The 17,937-nt window shown below is 41.6% G+C and overlaps 1 protein-coding gene across 1 annotated transcript; it reads right to left on the bottom strand.

Annotated features, from left to right (window-relative positions):
- Positions 1-261: 261 nt before the first annotated feature.
- On the bottom strand, positions 262-17,836 carry LOC135528206 (protein ILRUN-like). The gene is made up of 5 exons (XM_064957128.1): positions 17,576-17,836; positions 4,197-4,351; positions 3,859-4,056; positions 3,263-3,582; positions 262-3,119 (listed from the first exon to the last, which is right to left on the bottom strand). The coding sequence occupies exons 1-5, from the start codon at positions 17,731-17,733 to the stop codon at positions 3,084-3,086; spliced, it is 867 nt and encodes a 288-aa protein (XP_064813200.1). The 5' UTR covers positions 17,734-17,836; the 3' UTR covers positions 262-3,083.
- Positions 17,837-17,937: the final 101 nt, after the last annotated feature.

The raw sequence follows: 17,937 nt of genomic DNA, 5'->3' as shown, positions 1-17,937 counted from the left end.
CTGAGCAATGATTTGGATTTGGAGAGCTTATTGACATTAGTAGAGGAAAAGTTAGTTAATGAAAGCAAGTTATTCATTCTTAAGTTGCTTGCTTAGTAAATGTTACAGACATCCATTTCCACTACCTGTCTTGAGTGGATGATTAAATCTGATCCGTTTAAAAAATTTAATCTGGAGAGAAATGTAATTAGTGCAGTGACTGCAAAACTAGTGAACGCAAGATAATGTAAAAAATAAAGACCATGGAGAAAACGGCCAGCATTTGGTTTTCAGTGATAATTTAATTATACAAAGGTTCATTCAAACATACAGAAAAGGGGCTTTCATTTCTTTGCTCTGACTTTGTCTCATAAGTGTGCTGCTGTAGAACTCTAACACCAAGTCATCCATTCACCACTCTGACCCCTGAAAACTTCAAAGAAAGAAAAATCTACCATACCAAAAAAAAAGCAAACGTATCACTCATTACATACATGACATCCAATTGTAAATGAAAAAGATAAAAATGGGGATGTGTCCCAAATGGTATTGTACCCTATTCCCTATACAGTAAGGGAACTATAAAAAGGGAAGTGGGGGTGATTTGAGACACAACCAGGGAGATGAGAGGGCAGTGTATTCATTTGTTTTTAAGACGTGGAGAAACGTTTGTCATTACCATGCTTCATAAGTTTCAAGAGCACATGCAATTGATCCAAGATATTTCCAAATGCTGTTACCGAGGCAGATCAACCATGACAAGAGGTGTGGTTCTGGACAATGATACTGCTGTGACATTTTCATAGTACACAGTCATCCCTGGGGGGGTAAATGAGTGTGCTGCTGTTTGTTGTCCTACTCCCCCCTATGTAAAGTGAATATTTGAAAAAGGTCATCTCGGTAGCCAGGTTGTCAAGAGTCTTCACTAGTTGCAGATGGAAATATAACAAATACAAGATAAAAGTCATGTAGCCTTCCAGGCATGAAACTGAAGCATAAAGACAACTGGCCATAGTAAAAGAAGCGATAGTTAACTACTCAGTGCATAGAGATTAGCCAGTTAGTGCAAGTAACTTAAAAGGTCTTGAACAGTCAAAATCATGTTTTTCATGAAATTGAATGATATTTGGATGAAACCAGATCAAAGTATGATGACCAAAGTATGAAAAATGACTGTTGCTTTTACAATGATAAAGTTTGATCATAAAGTTACTGGTCCGCTCCCCCATGTCAAACACTTGGATTCATTATTAAGAGGACATCACTTTAACTCTAATTGTAAAACACTAATGGTAACATGATACTGTCTTACCTAATTTAAATAAGTATCACCTTCTAACCAACATCGGCAAAAGTGTGTTTGGAGGGGCTTAGTATATATATATCTACTCTACTGGTGCCAACATTTTACTGTAGGGTGTCAGCAAATATAATTAAAAGTCTACCCTATTCATCTGTGGAAAAGACACGTTTCCCCATTCATTTGTGTCACCCAGCATGGAACAAAAGGGGGGGGAAGGGTCGTTTAAAACGCCAACGCAGTTGTCAAGCCAACACATCCGTCAGTGCTGCTGTGAACCCCATCACAAGAGACATGCCAAAACAAATATCATTGATGCAATTTCAATGTGATTCGATTTGCTTTATGTATTACCAAGTTAGCTTGAGATAATTGTATTGCAACGCCGCTCACTGCATCCAAGTCGCTTGACATAGGCATTTCAAAGAGCTGTCAGTCAAGGCTAGTTGTCGGTCATGAAAAAAAGCACCCTGCCCACTCAGCCTGTCTTTTCAAACTTCCTGGTAGTTAGCCATGAGAGAAAAAGTACTTTTCAGAATAACTGTTCAGAACCTTTCACACATTCTTCACATAGACTCTTGAGGGACTAATGAATTGACTGCTGGTACAAACAAATATTTTAACAAACGAGTTGTTTAACATTTTAATGTCTGAGCAAGAGGAGACTAATTGTGAATTCAGAATTTTCCCTCAACAGTTTATTCCAAAGCCCAGGATCATTAGCAAACCATTAATCTAGCTGTGCCTTTTTCAAAGCAAATGTATACGATCTTTGGGCAAAATAAGCAAAGATGCTTCAAAACAACATAGCTCTACATTCTGCAAATACATTCAACTCAAGACAATAAAAGCCAGAAACGTCATGGCTTTGCCACATGTGGACTTCTGCAATCTTACAGAACAAATGAAAACAAATTGAACCTACAGGGTGCTGATACAAATCTACTTTCCATGTATTGACCCTGATATAGAGGATCCTTTGAGTAAATGTTCATGTTTTTTACAGGACTGGGCAATTCCAATTTTGATAAAGACCTCCCTCTAGTGGATGGATATACTGTAGCTCAGCTTTCAGAGGAACATAATCAAAGTGAAGCTACAGCAGATAGTGAACAGGAAATGCATGTGAATGAGCTGTTCTTCATTTGATGTTACCAGAAAACATCAACAACAATACATGCATATCAGGCTGCTGAATTTGTGGAATTACTCTCCTGTCCCTGAAAAGTATACACTGTGAAATTAGGATAAAAAAGTAAGAAGAGAACAGATTATATATTTTTAAGTCAGTTTAGGAACTAGAGGATCAGTACGCAAAATAAATGGCTTTTCCTCCCTAGTCTGTCTCTTTCAGGTTGCACAACACACGCAAACACACACACCCACGCAAACACACACACCCACGCAAACACACACACCCACGCAAACACACACACAATACTTCTTTCATCACTGTAGTCTCAACTGCATTCAGACACGACAACTAAAATCAAAAAATAAAGATCAGAAAAAATAACTTCTCATTGCTTTTAAAAAGATTTGTAAGCACTCTCATTTTTAACTTAGCATTCACACATGCATACACTGGATGTGGGATGTTGTTGGTTGAGTCGTATGCTGGGACAGAACAGAGCAGCTATGTCTTCTGGTTTCTGTTTGTTTTGTGGTAAAGTGGAGGTGGGACTTTGCATAAGTGTTTATATGAATCTCAGGATACTCCACCAGCCACAGGTAATCCTCCCTCATTAGTTGATGTGAATCCAGGAACACAGTGCTGCCTGGCTGTGACGATGTTTCCCATGTCTTAGGACTGCCCAAAAGGATAGGGTCCGTGAATACCCTGTGGGGGGAAATAAAGAAACATCTTGTGGATATAGAAAAATATTAATAAATACAAAGTTCTGGTAATACTGATGAACTATAGTATATTAAACATTGAAGTGTATCCCTAAGAAGTTTATTGTTGCTCCATATAGGCCTTACCTGGCTGTAAGTCACTACTGATAAGTTGCTTTGGAGACCGTTTGTTGCTATATTCACAGAGTTTTGTGACAGTCCATTTTGCTCTTGCTGCATTTGGTCCGGGCCACCCTCCCAGGTGTCCGCGGGGTCCTTGAGACCGCTGTCGTCACGGTGACTGTTTTCGTTGCTACCGGCGTGTTTCTGTGGAGAGGCGAAGGGGTTGTAGTCTCCCTCCACGTTGCGGGCAGGCTGGGTGTTAAACTCGGCCTGGAAGGAAGACAGCTGCTGCGTCACACCCAGGAGGCCTCCCACCTCCACGCTGAGGATCACCCAGATCATATCTACAGTGGGGAGAGAATCATGTTAACACTCCCCCGGGGGAAAGGTTTTTAGAAAACTACACCTGGTAGAAGCATTAGACCTTCAATGTATTCAAGTGATGAAAGCATTGCCTTTGGTGGATTCAACATTAGACTGCGGTAACACGTTACATCAAAGTATACTTTCTAGAGGATGTGAAAAAGGTTTGAGTGGTTTAAACAAATACATTTACAGGTGGTTTATTAAAATCGGTGCTAAACAGTTATAACAGTTGACTGCTAAATAAAGTTGCTCACCCCCATAGAAGAGTCCTGTGGCTGTGCTCATCCTCCACTGGCCCTGGTACATGCCAGGAGCCGCCGGGCTACGCATCTGCACACTGACATCAGCCATCTCCTGGGGGTCTAATGAGCGCACCATCACCATGTTCACATGACCAAATTGGTCCCCTCCAACATACTTCAGACATACCCCGGGGGGCCATGACTCTGCTCCTGTGAGAGACAAACAAACAAATTACACATGATGAAATTGATAAACCATTACCTCAATTGCCAGCCGCAGTAACGATCAGTAGCTTGTTAGGTTGTGATTTTAGTCACAGCTCCTAAAGGGTCTTTTCACTTCAACCAACCTGTGTTCTGTATCCTCCACGTCTTAGTGAATGGCGTGTCAGGGGGAACAGACTCTCCCTCACCGATCGTCACATCCCCAACAAAAGACATGCATGGTGCATTGATGTTGGGGCTTTCAAAGTCATAGTAGGCTCCGATGGCTGCTTGTAAGTTCCTATGAGAGATGTAAAAATGGGGGAAAGAAATGGATATCAGTTAGTAGAACACAACTATCCCCGTTTTGGTGCAAAGGGTGGAGGTTGAAAAGAGGAGGAAATCAAGCAAAAATATAATATTTAAAATAAAGGAAGGCGTGTTTGAAGAAAACTTAACCCGTTACACACATACCCCTATACGGGTTGAAACTGGCAGATTTGGGCACATAAGTGCCTGAATTCTGCCTGGTCTCAGAGACTAGACGTAACATAGTAAACCCAGTACACTAAAAGTATACTGAACAAAAATATAAAATGCAAAAATTTCAATGATTTTACTGAGTTACAGTTCCTATAAGGAAATCAGTCAATTGAAACAAATTCATTAGGCCCTAATCTATGGATTTCACATGACTGGGAATACAGATATGTATCTGTTGGTCACAGATAAAAAAACATTTTTAAAAAGAGGGGCGTGGATCTGAAAAACAGTTTGTATTTGGTGTGACCACCATTTGCCTCATGCAGCGAGACACATTTCCTTCACATAGAGTTGATCAGGCTGTTGATTGTGGCCTGTGGAATGTTGTCCCACTCCTCTTCAATGGCTAGAAGGCCAACATCCCGGAGTCGCCTCTTCACTGTTGACGTCGAGACTGGTGTTTTGCGGGTACTATATAATGAAGCTACCAGTTGAGGACTTTTGAGGCGTCTGTTTCTCAAACTAGACTCCCTAATGTACTTGTCCTCTTGCTCAGTTGTGCACCGGGGCCTCCCACTCCTTTTTCTATTCTGGTTTGAGACAGTTTGCGCTGTTCTGTGAAGGGAGTAGTACACAGCGTTGTATGAGATCTTCAGTTTCTTGGCAATTTCGCGCATGGAATAGCCTTCATTTCTCAGAACAAGAATAGACTGACGAGTTTCAGAAGAAAGTTATTTGTTTCTGTTCATTTTAAGCTTGTAATCGAACCCACAAATGTCGATGCTCCAGATACTCAACTAGTCAAAAGAAGGAAAGTTTTATCGCTTCTTTAAATCAGAACAACAGTTTTCAGCTGTGCTAATTGCAAAGGGGTTTTCTAAAGACCAATTAGCCTTTTAAAATGATAAACTTGGATTAGCTAACAACGTGCCATTGAAACACAGGAGTGATGGTTGCTGATAGGCGTACAGAGGCCCACTATGTAGATATTTCCTAAAAAAATATATTTTAAAATAATTCAGCCGTTTCCAGCTACAATAGTAATTTACACAACATTAACAATGTCTACACTGTATTTCTAATCAATTTGATGTTATTTTTGTCCATTAGAATAAGTTATTTTCTTTCAAAAACAAGGACATTTCTAACTGACCCCAAACTTTTGAGCGGTAGTGTACGTTGTGCAAATCCGTAACATATATATAAATAAATAAATAAATAAAATGTCTCCAACCTAAGTGTTTCAACCACTCCACAAATTTCTTGTTAACAAACTAGTTTTGGGAAGTCGGTTAGGACATCTACTTTGTGTATGACACAAGTCATTTTTCCAACAATTGTTGACAGACAGATTATTTCACTGTATCACAATACCAGTGGGTCAGAAGTTTACATACACTAAGTTGACTGTGCCTTTAAACAGCTTGGAAAATTCCAGAAAATGATATCAGAAGCTTCTAAAGCCGTGACAAATGATGTCAATTAGACAATTGGAGGTGTACCTGTGGATATATTTCAAAGCCTACCTTCAAACCTCTTTGCTTGACATCATGGAAAAATAAAAATAAAAAAATCAGCCAAGACCTCAGAAAATTTTTTTTGTAGACCTCCACAAGTCTGGTTCATCCTTGGGAGCAATTTACAAATGCCTGAAGGTATCACGTTTATCTGTACAAACAATAGTACGCAAGTATAAACACCATGGGACAACGCAGCCATCATACCGCTTAGGATGGAGACGTGTTCTGTCTCAAAGAGATGAACGTACTTTAGTGCAAAAAGTGGAAATCAATCCCAGAACAACAGCAAAGAACCATGCGAAGATGCTGGAGGAAACAGGTACAAAGTATCTATATCCACAGTAAAACGAGTCCTATATCGACATAACCTGAAAGGCCGCTCTGCAAGGAAGAAGCCACTGCTCCAAAACCGCCATAAAAAAGTCAGACTACGGTTTGCAACTGCACATGGGGACAAAGATCCTACTTTTTGGAGAAATGTCCTCTGGTCTGATGAAACAAAAATAAAATTGTTTGGCCATAATGACCATCGTTATGTTTGGAGGAAAAAGGGGGAGGCTTGCAAGCCGAATAACACCATCCCAACCGTGAAGCATGGGGGTGGCAGCATCATGTTGTGGGGTGCTTTGCTGCAGGAGGGACTTGGTGGACTTCACAAAATGAATGGCATCATGAGGCAGGAAAATGTTGAGGATATTTTGAAGCAACATCTCAAGACATCAGTCAGGAAGTTAAAGCTTGGTCTCAAATGGGTCTTCCAAAATGGACAATCATTTACATTACATTACATTACATTTAAGTCACAATGACCCCAAGCATACTTCCGAAGTTGTGGCAAATGGCTTAAGGACAACAAAGTCAATGTATTGGAGGGGCCATCACAAAGCCCTGATCTTAATCCCATAGAACATTTTTGGCAAGAACTGAAAAAGTGTGCATGAGCAAGGAGGCCTACAAACCTGACTCAGTTACACCAGCTCTGTCAGGGGAATGAGCCAAAATTCCCCCAACAGGGCTCCGGGCAGCCGAGCGGAAATGGAGGAAAACTCGCCTCCCTGCGGACCTGGCATCCTTTCACTCCCTCCTCTCTACATTTTCCTCCTCTGTCTCTGCTGCTAAAGCCACTTTCTACCACTCTAAATTCCAAGCATCTGCCTCTAACCCTAGGAAGCTCTTTGCCACCTTCTCCTCCCCCCCCCCCCTCCTCCCTCTCTGCAGATGACTTCGTCAACCATTTTGAAAAGAAGGTCGACGACATCCGATCCTCGTTTGCTAAGTCAAACGACACCGCTGGTTCTGCTCACACTGCCCTACCCTGTGCTCTGACCTCTTTCTCCCCTCTCTCTCCAGATGAAATCTCGCTTCTTGTGACGGCCGGCCGCCCAACAACCTGCCCGCTTGACCCTATCCCCTTCTCTCTTCTCCAGACCATTTCCGGAGACCTTCTCCCTTACCTCATCAACTCATCCCTGACCGCTGGCTACGTCCCTTCAGTCTTCAAGAGAGCGAGAGTTGCACCCCTTCTGAAAAAACCTACACTCGATCCCTCCGATGACAACAACTACAGACCAGTATCCCTTCTTTCTTTTCTCTCCAAAACTCTTGAACGTGCCGTCCTTGGCCAGCTCTCCCGCTATCTCTCTCAGAATGACCTTCTTGATCCAAATCAGTCAGGTTTCAAGACTAGTCATTCAACTGAGACTGCTCTTCTCTGTATCACGGAGGCGCTCCGCACTGCTAAAGCTAACTCTCTCTCCTCTGCTCTCATCCTTCTAGACCTATCGGCTGCCTTCGATACTGTGAACCATCAGATCCTCCTCTCCACCCTCTCCGAGTTGGGCATCTCCGGCGCGGCCCACGCTTGGATTGCATCCTACCTGACAGGTCGCTCCTACCAGGTGGCGTGGCGAGAATCTGTCTCCTCGCCACGCGCTCTCACCACTGGTGTCCCCCAGGGCTCTGTTCTAGGCCCTCTCCTATTCTCGCTATACACCAAGTCACTTGGCTCTGTCATAACCTCACATGGTCTCTCCTATCATTGCTATGCAGACGACACACAATTAATCTTCTCCTTTCCCCTTCTGATGACCAGGTGGCGAATCGCATCTCTGCATGTCTGGCAGGCATATCAGTGTGGATGACGGATCACCACCTCAAGCTGAACCTCGGCAAGACGGAGCTGCTCTTCCTCCCGGGAAGGACTGCCCGTTCCATGATCTCGCCATCACGGTTGACAACTCCATTGTGTCCTCCTCCCAGAGCGCTAAGAACCTTGGCGTGATCCTGGACAACACCCTGTCGTTCTCAACTAACATCAAGGCGGTGGCCCGTTCCTGTAGGTTCATGCTCTACAACATCCGCAGAGTACGACCCTGCCTCACACAGGAAGCGGCGCAGGTCCTAATCCAGGCACTTGTCATCTCCCGTCTGGATTACTGCAACTCGCTGTTGGCTGGGCTCCCTGCCTGTGCCATTAAACCCCTACAACTCATCCAGAACGCCGCAGCCCGTCTGGTGTTCAACCTTCCCAAGTTCTCTCACGTCACCCCGCTCCTCCGCTCTCTCCACTGGCTTCCAGTTGAAGCTCGCATCCGCTACAAGACCATGGTGCTTGCCTACGGAGCTGTGAGGGGAACGGCACCGCAGTACCTCCAGGCTCTGATCAGGCCCTACACCCAAACAAGGGCACTGCGTTCATCCACCTCTGGCCTGCTCGCCTCCCTACCACTGAGGAAGTACAGTTCCCGCTCAGCCCAGTCAAAACTGTTCGCTGCTCTGGCCCCCCAATGGTGGAACAAACTCCCTCACGACGCCAGGACAGCGGAGTCAATCACCACCTTCCGGAGACACCTGAAACCCCACCTCTTTAAGGAATACCTAGGATAGGATAAAGTAATCCTTCTCACCCCTCCCCCCCTTAAATGATTTAGATGCACTATTGTAAAGTGGCTGTTCCACTGGATGTCATAAGTTGAATTCACCAATTTGTAAGTCGCTCTGGATAAGAGCGTCTGCCAAATGACTTAAATGTAAATGTAAACTTATTGTGGGAAGCTTGTGGAAGGCTACCCGAAAGATTTTGACCCAAGTTAAACAATTGAAAAGGAAATTAATATGTAAACATCTGACCCACTGGGAATGTGATGAAAGAACTAAAAGCTGAAATAAATAATTCTCTCTACTAATATTGACATTTCACCTTCTTAAAATAAAGTGGTGATCCTAACTGACTTAAGACTGGGAATTTTTACTAGGATTAAATGTCAGGAATTGTGAAAAACTGAGATTAAATGTATTTGGTTAAGGTGTATGTAAACCTCTGAATGCAACTGTATATATATATATATATAAAAATACATCATATTTACATAAGTGTTCAGAACCGTTACTCAGTACTTTGTTGAAGCACCTTTGGTAGCAATTACAGCCAAGTCTTTTTGGGTTTGACGCTACAAGCTTGGCGCACCTGTATTTGGAGAGGTTCTCCCATTCTTCTCTGCAGATCCTCTCAAGCTTTGTCAGGTTGGATGGTGAGCGCCACTGCACAGCTATTTTCAGGTCTGTCCAGAGATGTTCGATCGGGTTCAAGTCCGGGCTCTAGCTGGGCCACTCAAGGACATTCAGGGACTTGTCCTGAAGTCACTCTTGCATTGTCTTGGCTGTGTGCTTAGGTTCAATTTCCTGTTGGAAGGTGAACCTTCACCCCAGTATGAGGTCCTGAGAGCTCTGGAGCAGGTTTTCACCAAGGATCTCTCTGATATCTTTGCTTTCCCTCGATCCTGACTACTTTCCCAATCCCTACCTCTGAAAAACATCCCCACAAGATGATGCAGCCACCACCATGCTTCACCGTAGGGATGGTGCCAGGTTTCATCCAGACGTGACACTTGGCTTTCAGGCCAAATAGTTCAATCTTGTTTCCCATGGTCAGTCCTTTAGGTACCTTTTAGCAAACTCCAAGCGGGCTGTCATGTGCGTTTTACTGAGGAGTGGCTTCATTCTGGACACATACCATAAAGGCCTGACTGGTGGAGTGCCTTCGGAAAGTATTCCTACCCATTGACTTTTTCCAAATTTTGTTACAGCCTTATTCTAAAATGGACTAAATATAATTTTTTGAAATCTACACACAATACCCCATTATTACACAGTGAAAACATGTTTTGAAATGTTTGCTTTTGTATTAAATTAAAACCAGAAATACCTTATTTACATAAGTATTCAGACCCTTTGCTATGAGACTCGAAATTGAGCTCAGGTGCATACTTATTCCATTGGTCATCCTTGATGTTTCTACAACGTGATTGGAGACCACCTGTGGTAAATTCAACTGATTGGACATGATTTGGAAAAGTACACACCTGTCTAGATAAGGTCCCGTAGTTGACAGTCCATGTCAGAGCAAAAACCAAGCCATGAGGTCAAAGGAATTGTCCGTAGAGCATCGAGACAGGATTGTGTTGAGGCACAAGCTAATGTTTGTTTTAATTATTTTTTATAATATTTTTACTTTGTGGCTCTGCCTAATTTGAATGTCTCTTGCTCAGTTGGGTTTCCACTAGTTACCACAAATACAAAGTCAAAATTGGCTATATTGTACAAATTCTTGGGGGGAAAAAAAACAACGCTTTTTGGTCTTAATTTAAGGTTCGGGTTAAAAATAAGGTTAGAAGTGTGGTTAAGGTTAAGTTAAAAATCTGATTTTAAGAAGATACATTTTATAAATAGGCGGGGTTCATGACTTTGCAGTAGCTAGAGTGATGATAAAAGGCGAATGCCAATAAGAATGTGGTCAAAATGTGGCTGTTTGAAAGGGGACCATATTTACATTGCCCAATTATTTTTCAGGCAACATACCACAAATCCTATGTGAATTAATTATTAGTTAGTCATGGCAATAGAACAAGCTTTCAAATGATGCTCACCTAACCCAGATTGCAATTTATAAATGGGTTGTTTTTGGATTGGATAAACAGCAACATAAATGTTATGGCGGGGATGCAGGATTGTGTTCCAAATAAAAACAACTATAAGTGTACTTGTTTTAGTTCCTAACACGGCACAGCTAATAGAGCTAAAAAATAAAAGAATCTCATAGTTGAATACTCTGATTCAAAGTGCATTGAAATGACTCAGGAACTGTGCACACTTTGGGAGAGGTGTGTGGCCATTTGGACACCAGTTAATCCTCTCTCCTCTCACTCAAACCTTTGTCATTTTTTTGTCTTGCGTTGCACAGTTTTGCTTTTGCGTCTTTTACAGTCGGTTTTGTACATCAGCTTCAAACAGCTGAAAATGCAACATTTTTGGTTATTGAAAATATATATTTCACAGCGGTTAAGATGGCACAATGATTCTCTACACATTGCTTGTTTTGTCATATAAACTGAAATTAGTCAAACTATCCAAAGTTTTGCAACCATGAAATGGCAGAACGATTTCTGCATATTGCAACTTTAATCTACAGACTAAACCCTGTCTTGAATTTTAATAAGACCCCTTGAAGTACATAAAAACATTTTTTTGATTAAAAACTTAAAATTTGGCCTACTGCTATTAGCCCATAAAAACACATTGCATAGTAAATTCACAACATTTAACAGATAGTCCCCCCCCAAAAAAAAAAAATCTAAAAAGGAAGTTTATCTGAGAGATATAAGAAAGCAGCTTTGAATTTATTTTAAAATGTTTTTATATGCATTTAATGTTGGAAATAAAAACACTTCATATATACACTTTCATTCATTATTTTCAACTGGTACTGGGGGCCTTCAGACGACTTTTGTGATGCCTGTGGGCGTCCTAGAGCAAAACATGTACAGCACTAGTCAAAAATCTGGACACACCTACTCATTCCAGGGTTTCTCTTTATTTTGACTATTTTCTACATTGTAGAATAACAGTGAAGACATCAAAACTATTAAATAACACATGGAATCATGTAGTGACTAAATATTAAGTGTTAAACATCAAAATATATTTAATATTTGATATTCTTCAAAGTAGCCACTCTTTGCCTTGACAGCTTTGCACACTCTTGGCATTCTCACAATCAGCTTCACCTGGAATGCTTTTCCAACAGTCTTGAAGGAGTTCCCACATATGCTGAGCACTTGTTGGCTGCTTTTATTTTTCCATGCTTCACGATGGGAACTACACATGCGGTGATCATCCGTTCACCTACTCTGCGTCTCACGAAGACACGGCAGTTGGAACCAAAAATCTCACATTTGGAATCATCAAAACAAAAAGGGCAGATTTCCACCGGTCCAATGTCCATTGCTCGTGTTTCTTGGCACAAGGAAGTCTCTTCTTCTTATTGGTGTCCTTTAGTAGTGTTTTCTTAAATGGCAATTTTACCATGAAGGAAGGCCTGATTCACGAACAGTTGATTTTGAGATGTGTCTGTTACTTGAACTCTATGAAACATTTATTTGGGCTGCAATCTGAGGTGCAATTAACTCTAATGAACTTATCCTCTGCAGCAGAGGTAACTCTGGATCTTTATTTTCTTTGGCGGTCCTCACGAGAGTCAGTTTCATCATAGCACTTGATGGTTTTGGCGACTGCACTTGAAGAAACTTTCAAAGTTCTTGACATTTTCCAGATTGACTGACTATGTCTAAAAGTAAAGTATTTTACCATATACTGCTATCTTCTGTATGCCACCTCAACTGATTGTCTCAAATGCAAATGAAATTCCACAAATGAACTTTTAAGAAGGCACACCTGTTAATTGAAATGCATTCCAGGTGACTACCTCATGAAGCTGTTTCAGAGAATGCCAAGAGTGTGCAAAGCTGTCATCAAGGCTAAAAGGTGAAATTTATTTATATAGCCCTGCTTACATCCGCTGATATATCAAAGTGCTGTACAGAAACCCAGCCTAAAGCAATGCAGGTGCAGAAGGACAGTGGCTAGGAAAAACTCCCTAGAAAGGTCCAAACCAAGGAAGAAACCTAGAGAGGAACCAGGCTATGAGAGGTGGCCAGTCCTCTTCTGGCTGTGCCGGGTGGAGATTATAACACAACATGGCCAAGATGTTCAAATGTTCATAAATGACCAGCATGGTCAAATAATAATAATCACAGTAGTTGTCGAGGGTGCAACAAGTCAGCACCTCAGGAGTAAATGTCATTTGGCTTTTCATAGCCGATCATTGAGAGTATCTCTACTGCTTCTGCTGTCTCTAGAGAGTTGAAAACAGTAGGTCTGGGACAGGTAGCACGTCCGGTGAACAGGTCAGGGTTCCATAGTTGCAGGCAGAACAGTTGAAACAGTCATCTTTCCATGGAGAGGTTTTTCTAGGCCAAACCATTCGGACGCTACAGACGATTTTGTGAGAAGACTGATTTCCGGGATGTCTCATGGTCTGACAAACACCACTCTAGCGGTCACCTTTCACCGCGGATGCGGAAGTGCGACATTGGCAGATACGGTGGATTGAGACACATCCAATGCAAAAACCGATATATCTAGCTTAAACTGATGGATTTTTAAATGGGGATTGTTTAATTATGCGGGGGCATGGACATCGACTATAGGGGGGTTTTAAAGGACCAATCTTGAGGAACTGGCCAAAAACAGAGTGCGTGGAGATGATTTATGGATAACCTATGCTCCTCATGGAATAAAATGGTTTAAGTCAAAGGTGCAATCTTGTGCCTTTAATTTAAAATTTCCACTGCCGTGGTAACTTGTATTGCTTCTTGGATCCCTCCCCCTGACACACTCTGATAAGGACAGGGAGCCAAGCCCACTGAAGCCAAGCTCACTGACACCAAGCCCACTGATCCACCACCCCTAAAGGATTTTACTAACTAACAAGCTGGTCAACAGGAATTACATTCTCTGAGAAGGTTTTTTAGTCCCTTTCAAAATGTTCCTTGCTCATACAATTTGGCCAGATGTATTTTAGTGGACATTGACCTTTAGAATTATGCATGTTCCTCAGAGCAACACTACAGAAATGCTGCAAGCTGAATGTACAGCAATATACCTACTGTCATATGTGAGTGCAGCAGTTCCACATTTTAGACAGTGCAAATACATAGTCTCACGTGATTACAAATCAAGGCCTTCGAATGCCCATTTGCCACGATGCAGTAGTATGTTGTTAGTTAACTAGCCATAGTCAATAGCGACGCAAAACTGTACAAATGTAATAGTCAATGAATGGGGTTATAACGTTCACAACCATGGAAGATAAACTGTCCAGTAACAGAACACTGCTGTGTGAGGGCAAACCTTCCACCTGCAACATTGCTGCATGTGAAACTTGAACTGCACAACATGCTGACTGCACCACATGCTGACTGCGCACGTACCCATGATCTAAAGGAGGGTCTTGGAACCATAGAGATCCTATTCAAGTACTATGTCATAACCCCTCAAAGTTCCAGAATGGTATGAAAATGGAAGCCATTGTGGTGGTCAGGGAGAAATCCAAACCAGTCTAATTGGAATGAATGGCAGTAGAGGCATTGGAGATGAATTTCCTGCTTTACTTACGCAGGAAAATAAAGGCATCTGATAAAGTGTGCAATATATTGTCAACCTAAAATGATTGTATAAACTATTTATAGGTCTAACTTTGACATCTAAAATATATGTAGATAGACCATAAATGGAGTAATCCTTAAGGTCCAAGGAAGATATATATTCTTTTCAAAGGTAGACTGGCTCTGGCAGAAAACACTCAATCTGAATGTGAAACGATTCTCAATTGTGATACGGTTCAAGAAACAAAGCCCTTTACTTTCATATCACATAAACATAATTTCACAAATGCTAAATATACACTTACTGTTCACGGTCGTAACCGGCTTTATCACAGTTGCAACCAACAATATTTTTCAGGAAAACTAGTGGCCTTCTGTTACACACAGGTGTTCGGAGCATGCTAGATAATTAGTTATCACAGGTGGTCCCTCTGTCTTCCGTAAACATGCGCTGTAACGTGGGGATATGGCCATGTGGGAACACTAACTCTATAAAGGGGTGTATCAATTTAACCTTTTGAAAATGATTTCTTGCTGATATGAAAGGTCCTTATGCTTCCAAATGTTCAGAATAAGCCGTGGCTCTTAACAAAACTCCTCCGTATAGAAGACGTCTTCATCCAATGACTCCTCTAGTGTCTAAGCCTGGGGGAGGGTTCCACTTAACTAACATATGGAATTGTTTTAAGATGGCGACACCAAAGATCATTTTGCCATTTGATTTTGACACCTTGGGTATAAAGAAATAACCAAATTACTATTTATTAATAGCCTTACTGCTATTAGTCCATAGAAATGCATTGAACAACAGATTCATACGTGGAAAAATAGCTAGTCCCAATAAATATTAAAAAGGAAGTTGTGTCTGTCCTTTATCTGAAAGATAAGAAAGACCAGGAAACTACTTTTAAAAAATGTATACATATTTAACATGCTTTTTTTTAGGCACTAAACATTTACATTTACATTTAAGTCATTTAGCAGACGCTCTTATCCAGAGCGACTTACAAATTGGTGAATTCACCTTCTGACATCCAGTGGAACAGCCACTTTACAATAGTGCATCTAAATCATTAAGGGGGAGGGGGGTGAGAAGGATTACTTATCCTATCCTAGGTATTCCTTGAAGAGGTGGGGTTTCCGGTGTCTCCGGAAGGTGGTGATTGACTCCGCTGTCCTGGCTTCGTGAGGGAGTTTGTTCCACCATTGGGGGGGCCAGAGCAGCGAACAGTTTTGACTGGGCTGAGCGGGAACTGTACTTCCTCAGTGGTAGGGAGGCGAGCAGGCCAGAGGTGGATGAACGCAGTGCCCTTGCTTGGGTGTAGGGCCTGATCAGAGCCTGGAGGTACTGCGGTGCCGTTCCCCTCACAGCTAAACTACCATATTTTTCTTGTATAGGGCTATCTTCAGGCGAGTCTTGTGGGTGTCTTTGAGCGACATGAACGTCTTCATGAAAAACTCACCTTTCCATAGATGGGTCATAATAGTTTGCAGGCCAAACTATTATGTTGTGTTATCATATTTTGCCTACTCCAATGTTTGTAGAATGCATACTGGCATTTGAAAAAGGGAATCCGAACACACTGTGGGCACGGGGGACATTTAAATGTATTTGTAGATGCATGATACATTTGGAATTCCATGATCAGAACTCTATGATCAGAATACTAAAGCTGCATGAACTGTCAAGTCTCGACACAGCCTTAAAGACACAATATGTAACTTTTTGGGCAACTACCAAATTCACATAAAAAAGTGGGTTATAGATCTGTCATTCTCATTGAAAGCAAGTCCAAGAAGCGGAAGATCTGTTCTATGTACGCTATTTCTATGCCACCCATTCTTAAGTTTAGTTTTTGGGGGTATTTTACTTTTGGCTTTGAACACCAGTTTCAAACAGCTGAATAATAAAGAAATAAATGTTGGTTATGGAAAAAATATTTCACAGCAGTTTAAATGGTAAAATGATTCTCTACATAGTGACTGCTTCTTTTGTTACATATACTGAAATGTGGCTAACTATTAGCATTTTAGCAACCAGGAAATGGCAGAGCAATTTCTGCATATTACACCTTTAAACTGGCTGGCTAACAAACATGCTGTGCATATAACAATAAGATTAATTTTATCACAGCACTGGCAGGCCATGGCTGATCTATACTCTCCCTAACCACTTGATCTTTTATACTGTCATAATGTGTAGCAGGGTAGCCTAGTGGTTAGAGTGTTGGACTAGTAACCGAAAGGTTTCAAGTTCGAATCCGAGCTGACAAGGTACAAATCTGTTGTTCTGCAGTTAACCCACTGTTCCTAGGCCGTCAATGAAAATAAGAATTTGTTCTTAACTGGCTTGCCTAGTAAAATAATAACAAATCATGCACTTAACCTTATTGTGACCTAGGTCATAATAACAATTATGTTCCTTCTAGTATTCTAATTCTATGCTTGGAACCTTGTTGTGACCCAGACCGTGGTCTTGTGATGCCTGGACACTTTCATGTGGAAAGAAATGTATTGCTGAAAAATAAAATCAGAGTGGACAAACGAGCCTCATTGGTTGTATTTGCCTAGCTCGATATGATGACTACTCTTGCTAAAGATGCGTTAATTCAACGTTAACTCAAGACCCTCTCCAGACATTATAATTAGTCTGACGGTAACATAGCTGTACAAAATAAAGATATGAAATTTACACGTTCCACAATAACGTTATAGAATGATCGTAAATAGACCCACACCTGTCAATGATTTTTCATTGAAGGAAGGACTATCCTGGCTGTAGCTAATTAGCCAGTTAGCTAGCTAGCAATCCAAATGACAATCCAATTAATTACATTTTACATTAAGAATAGACACAAAAAATCATATGTTTTGCTCGTTGAATTGTAAATAAAAAGAAAATCACAAACAAATTGTTGGCTGACTATTCGTCATACAGCTAACTAACTAGCTCAATCCTCTACCGTAGCTATCTAAGTTAGCATTAGCAAACACAGAGAGGCCACAAGTCCCCGAGCTCACCAATTGGTCATGTCCAGGAAGAAGGCGCATCCAGCGGGGTTCAGTTGAAACCCAAGCAGTCTCTGAAACTCGGCTATGAGGATGTCTTTATCGGTGGTGCCCATGCAGCTGAATTTCTGCATAAGCTCCGGGTCCAGATCCAATTCCATGCCCTCCATCGCGGATTTCCCTGACAAGGGACAGGGTACCTTTTCTAATTTAGTCCGAGGCCTCAACCTGTCATAAAAAAACTAAACAACAACCCAAATGCGCATGACAGTGACAAATCTACGACTGATGCCGCGTTCAAACCAACAGGGAACTCGGAAATCTCTGAGGTCAGTGCGTTCAAAACAACCGGGAACTCGGGGAAAAAACGAGCT

Source organism: Oncorhynchus masou, chromosome 33 (assembly GCF_036934945.1).
Source record: "Oncorhynchus masou masou isolate Uvic2021 chromosome 33, UVic_Omas_1.1, whole genome shotgun sequence".
Lineage (NCBI taxonomy): Eukaryota > Metazoa > Chordata > Actinopteri > Salmoniformes > Salmonidae > Oncorhynchus > Oncorhynchus masou.
This window is presented reverse-complemented; position numbering and strand designations above follow the sequence as displayed.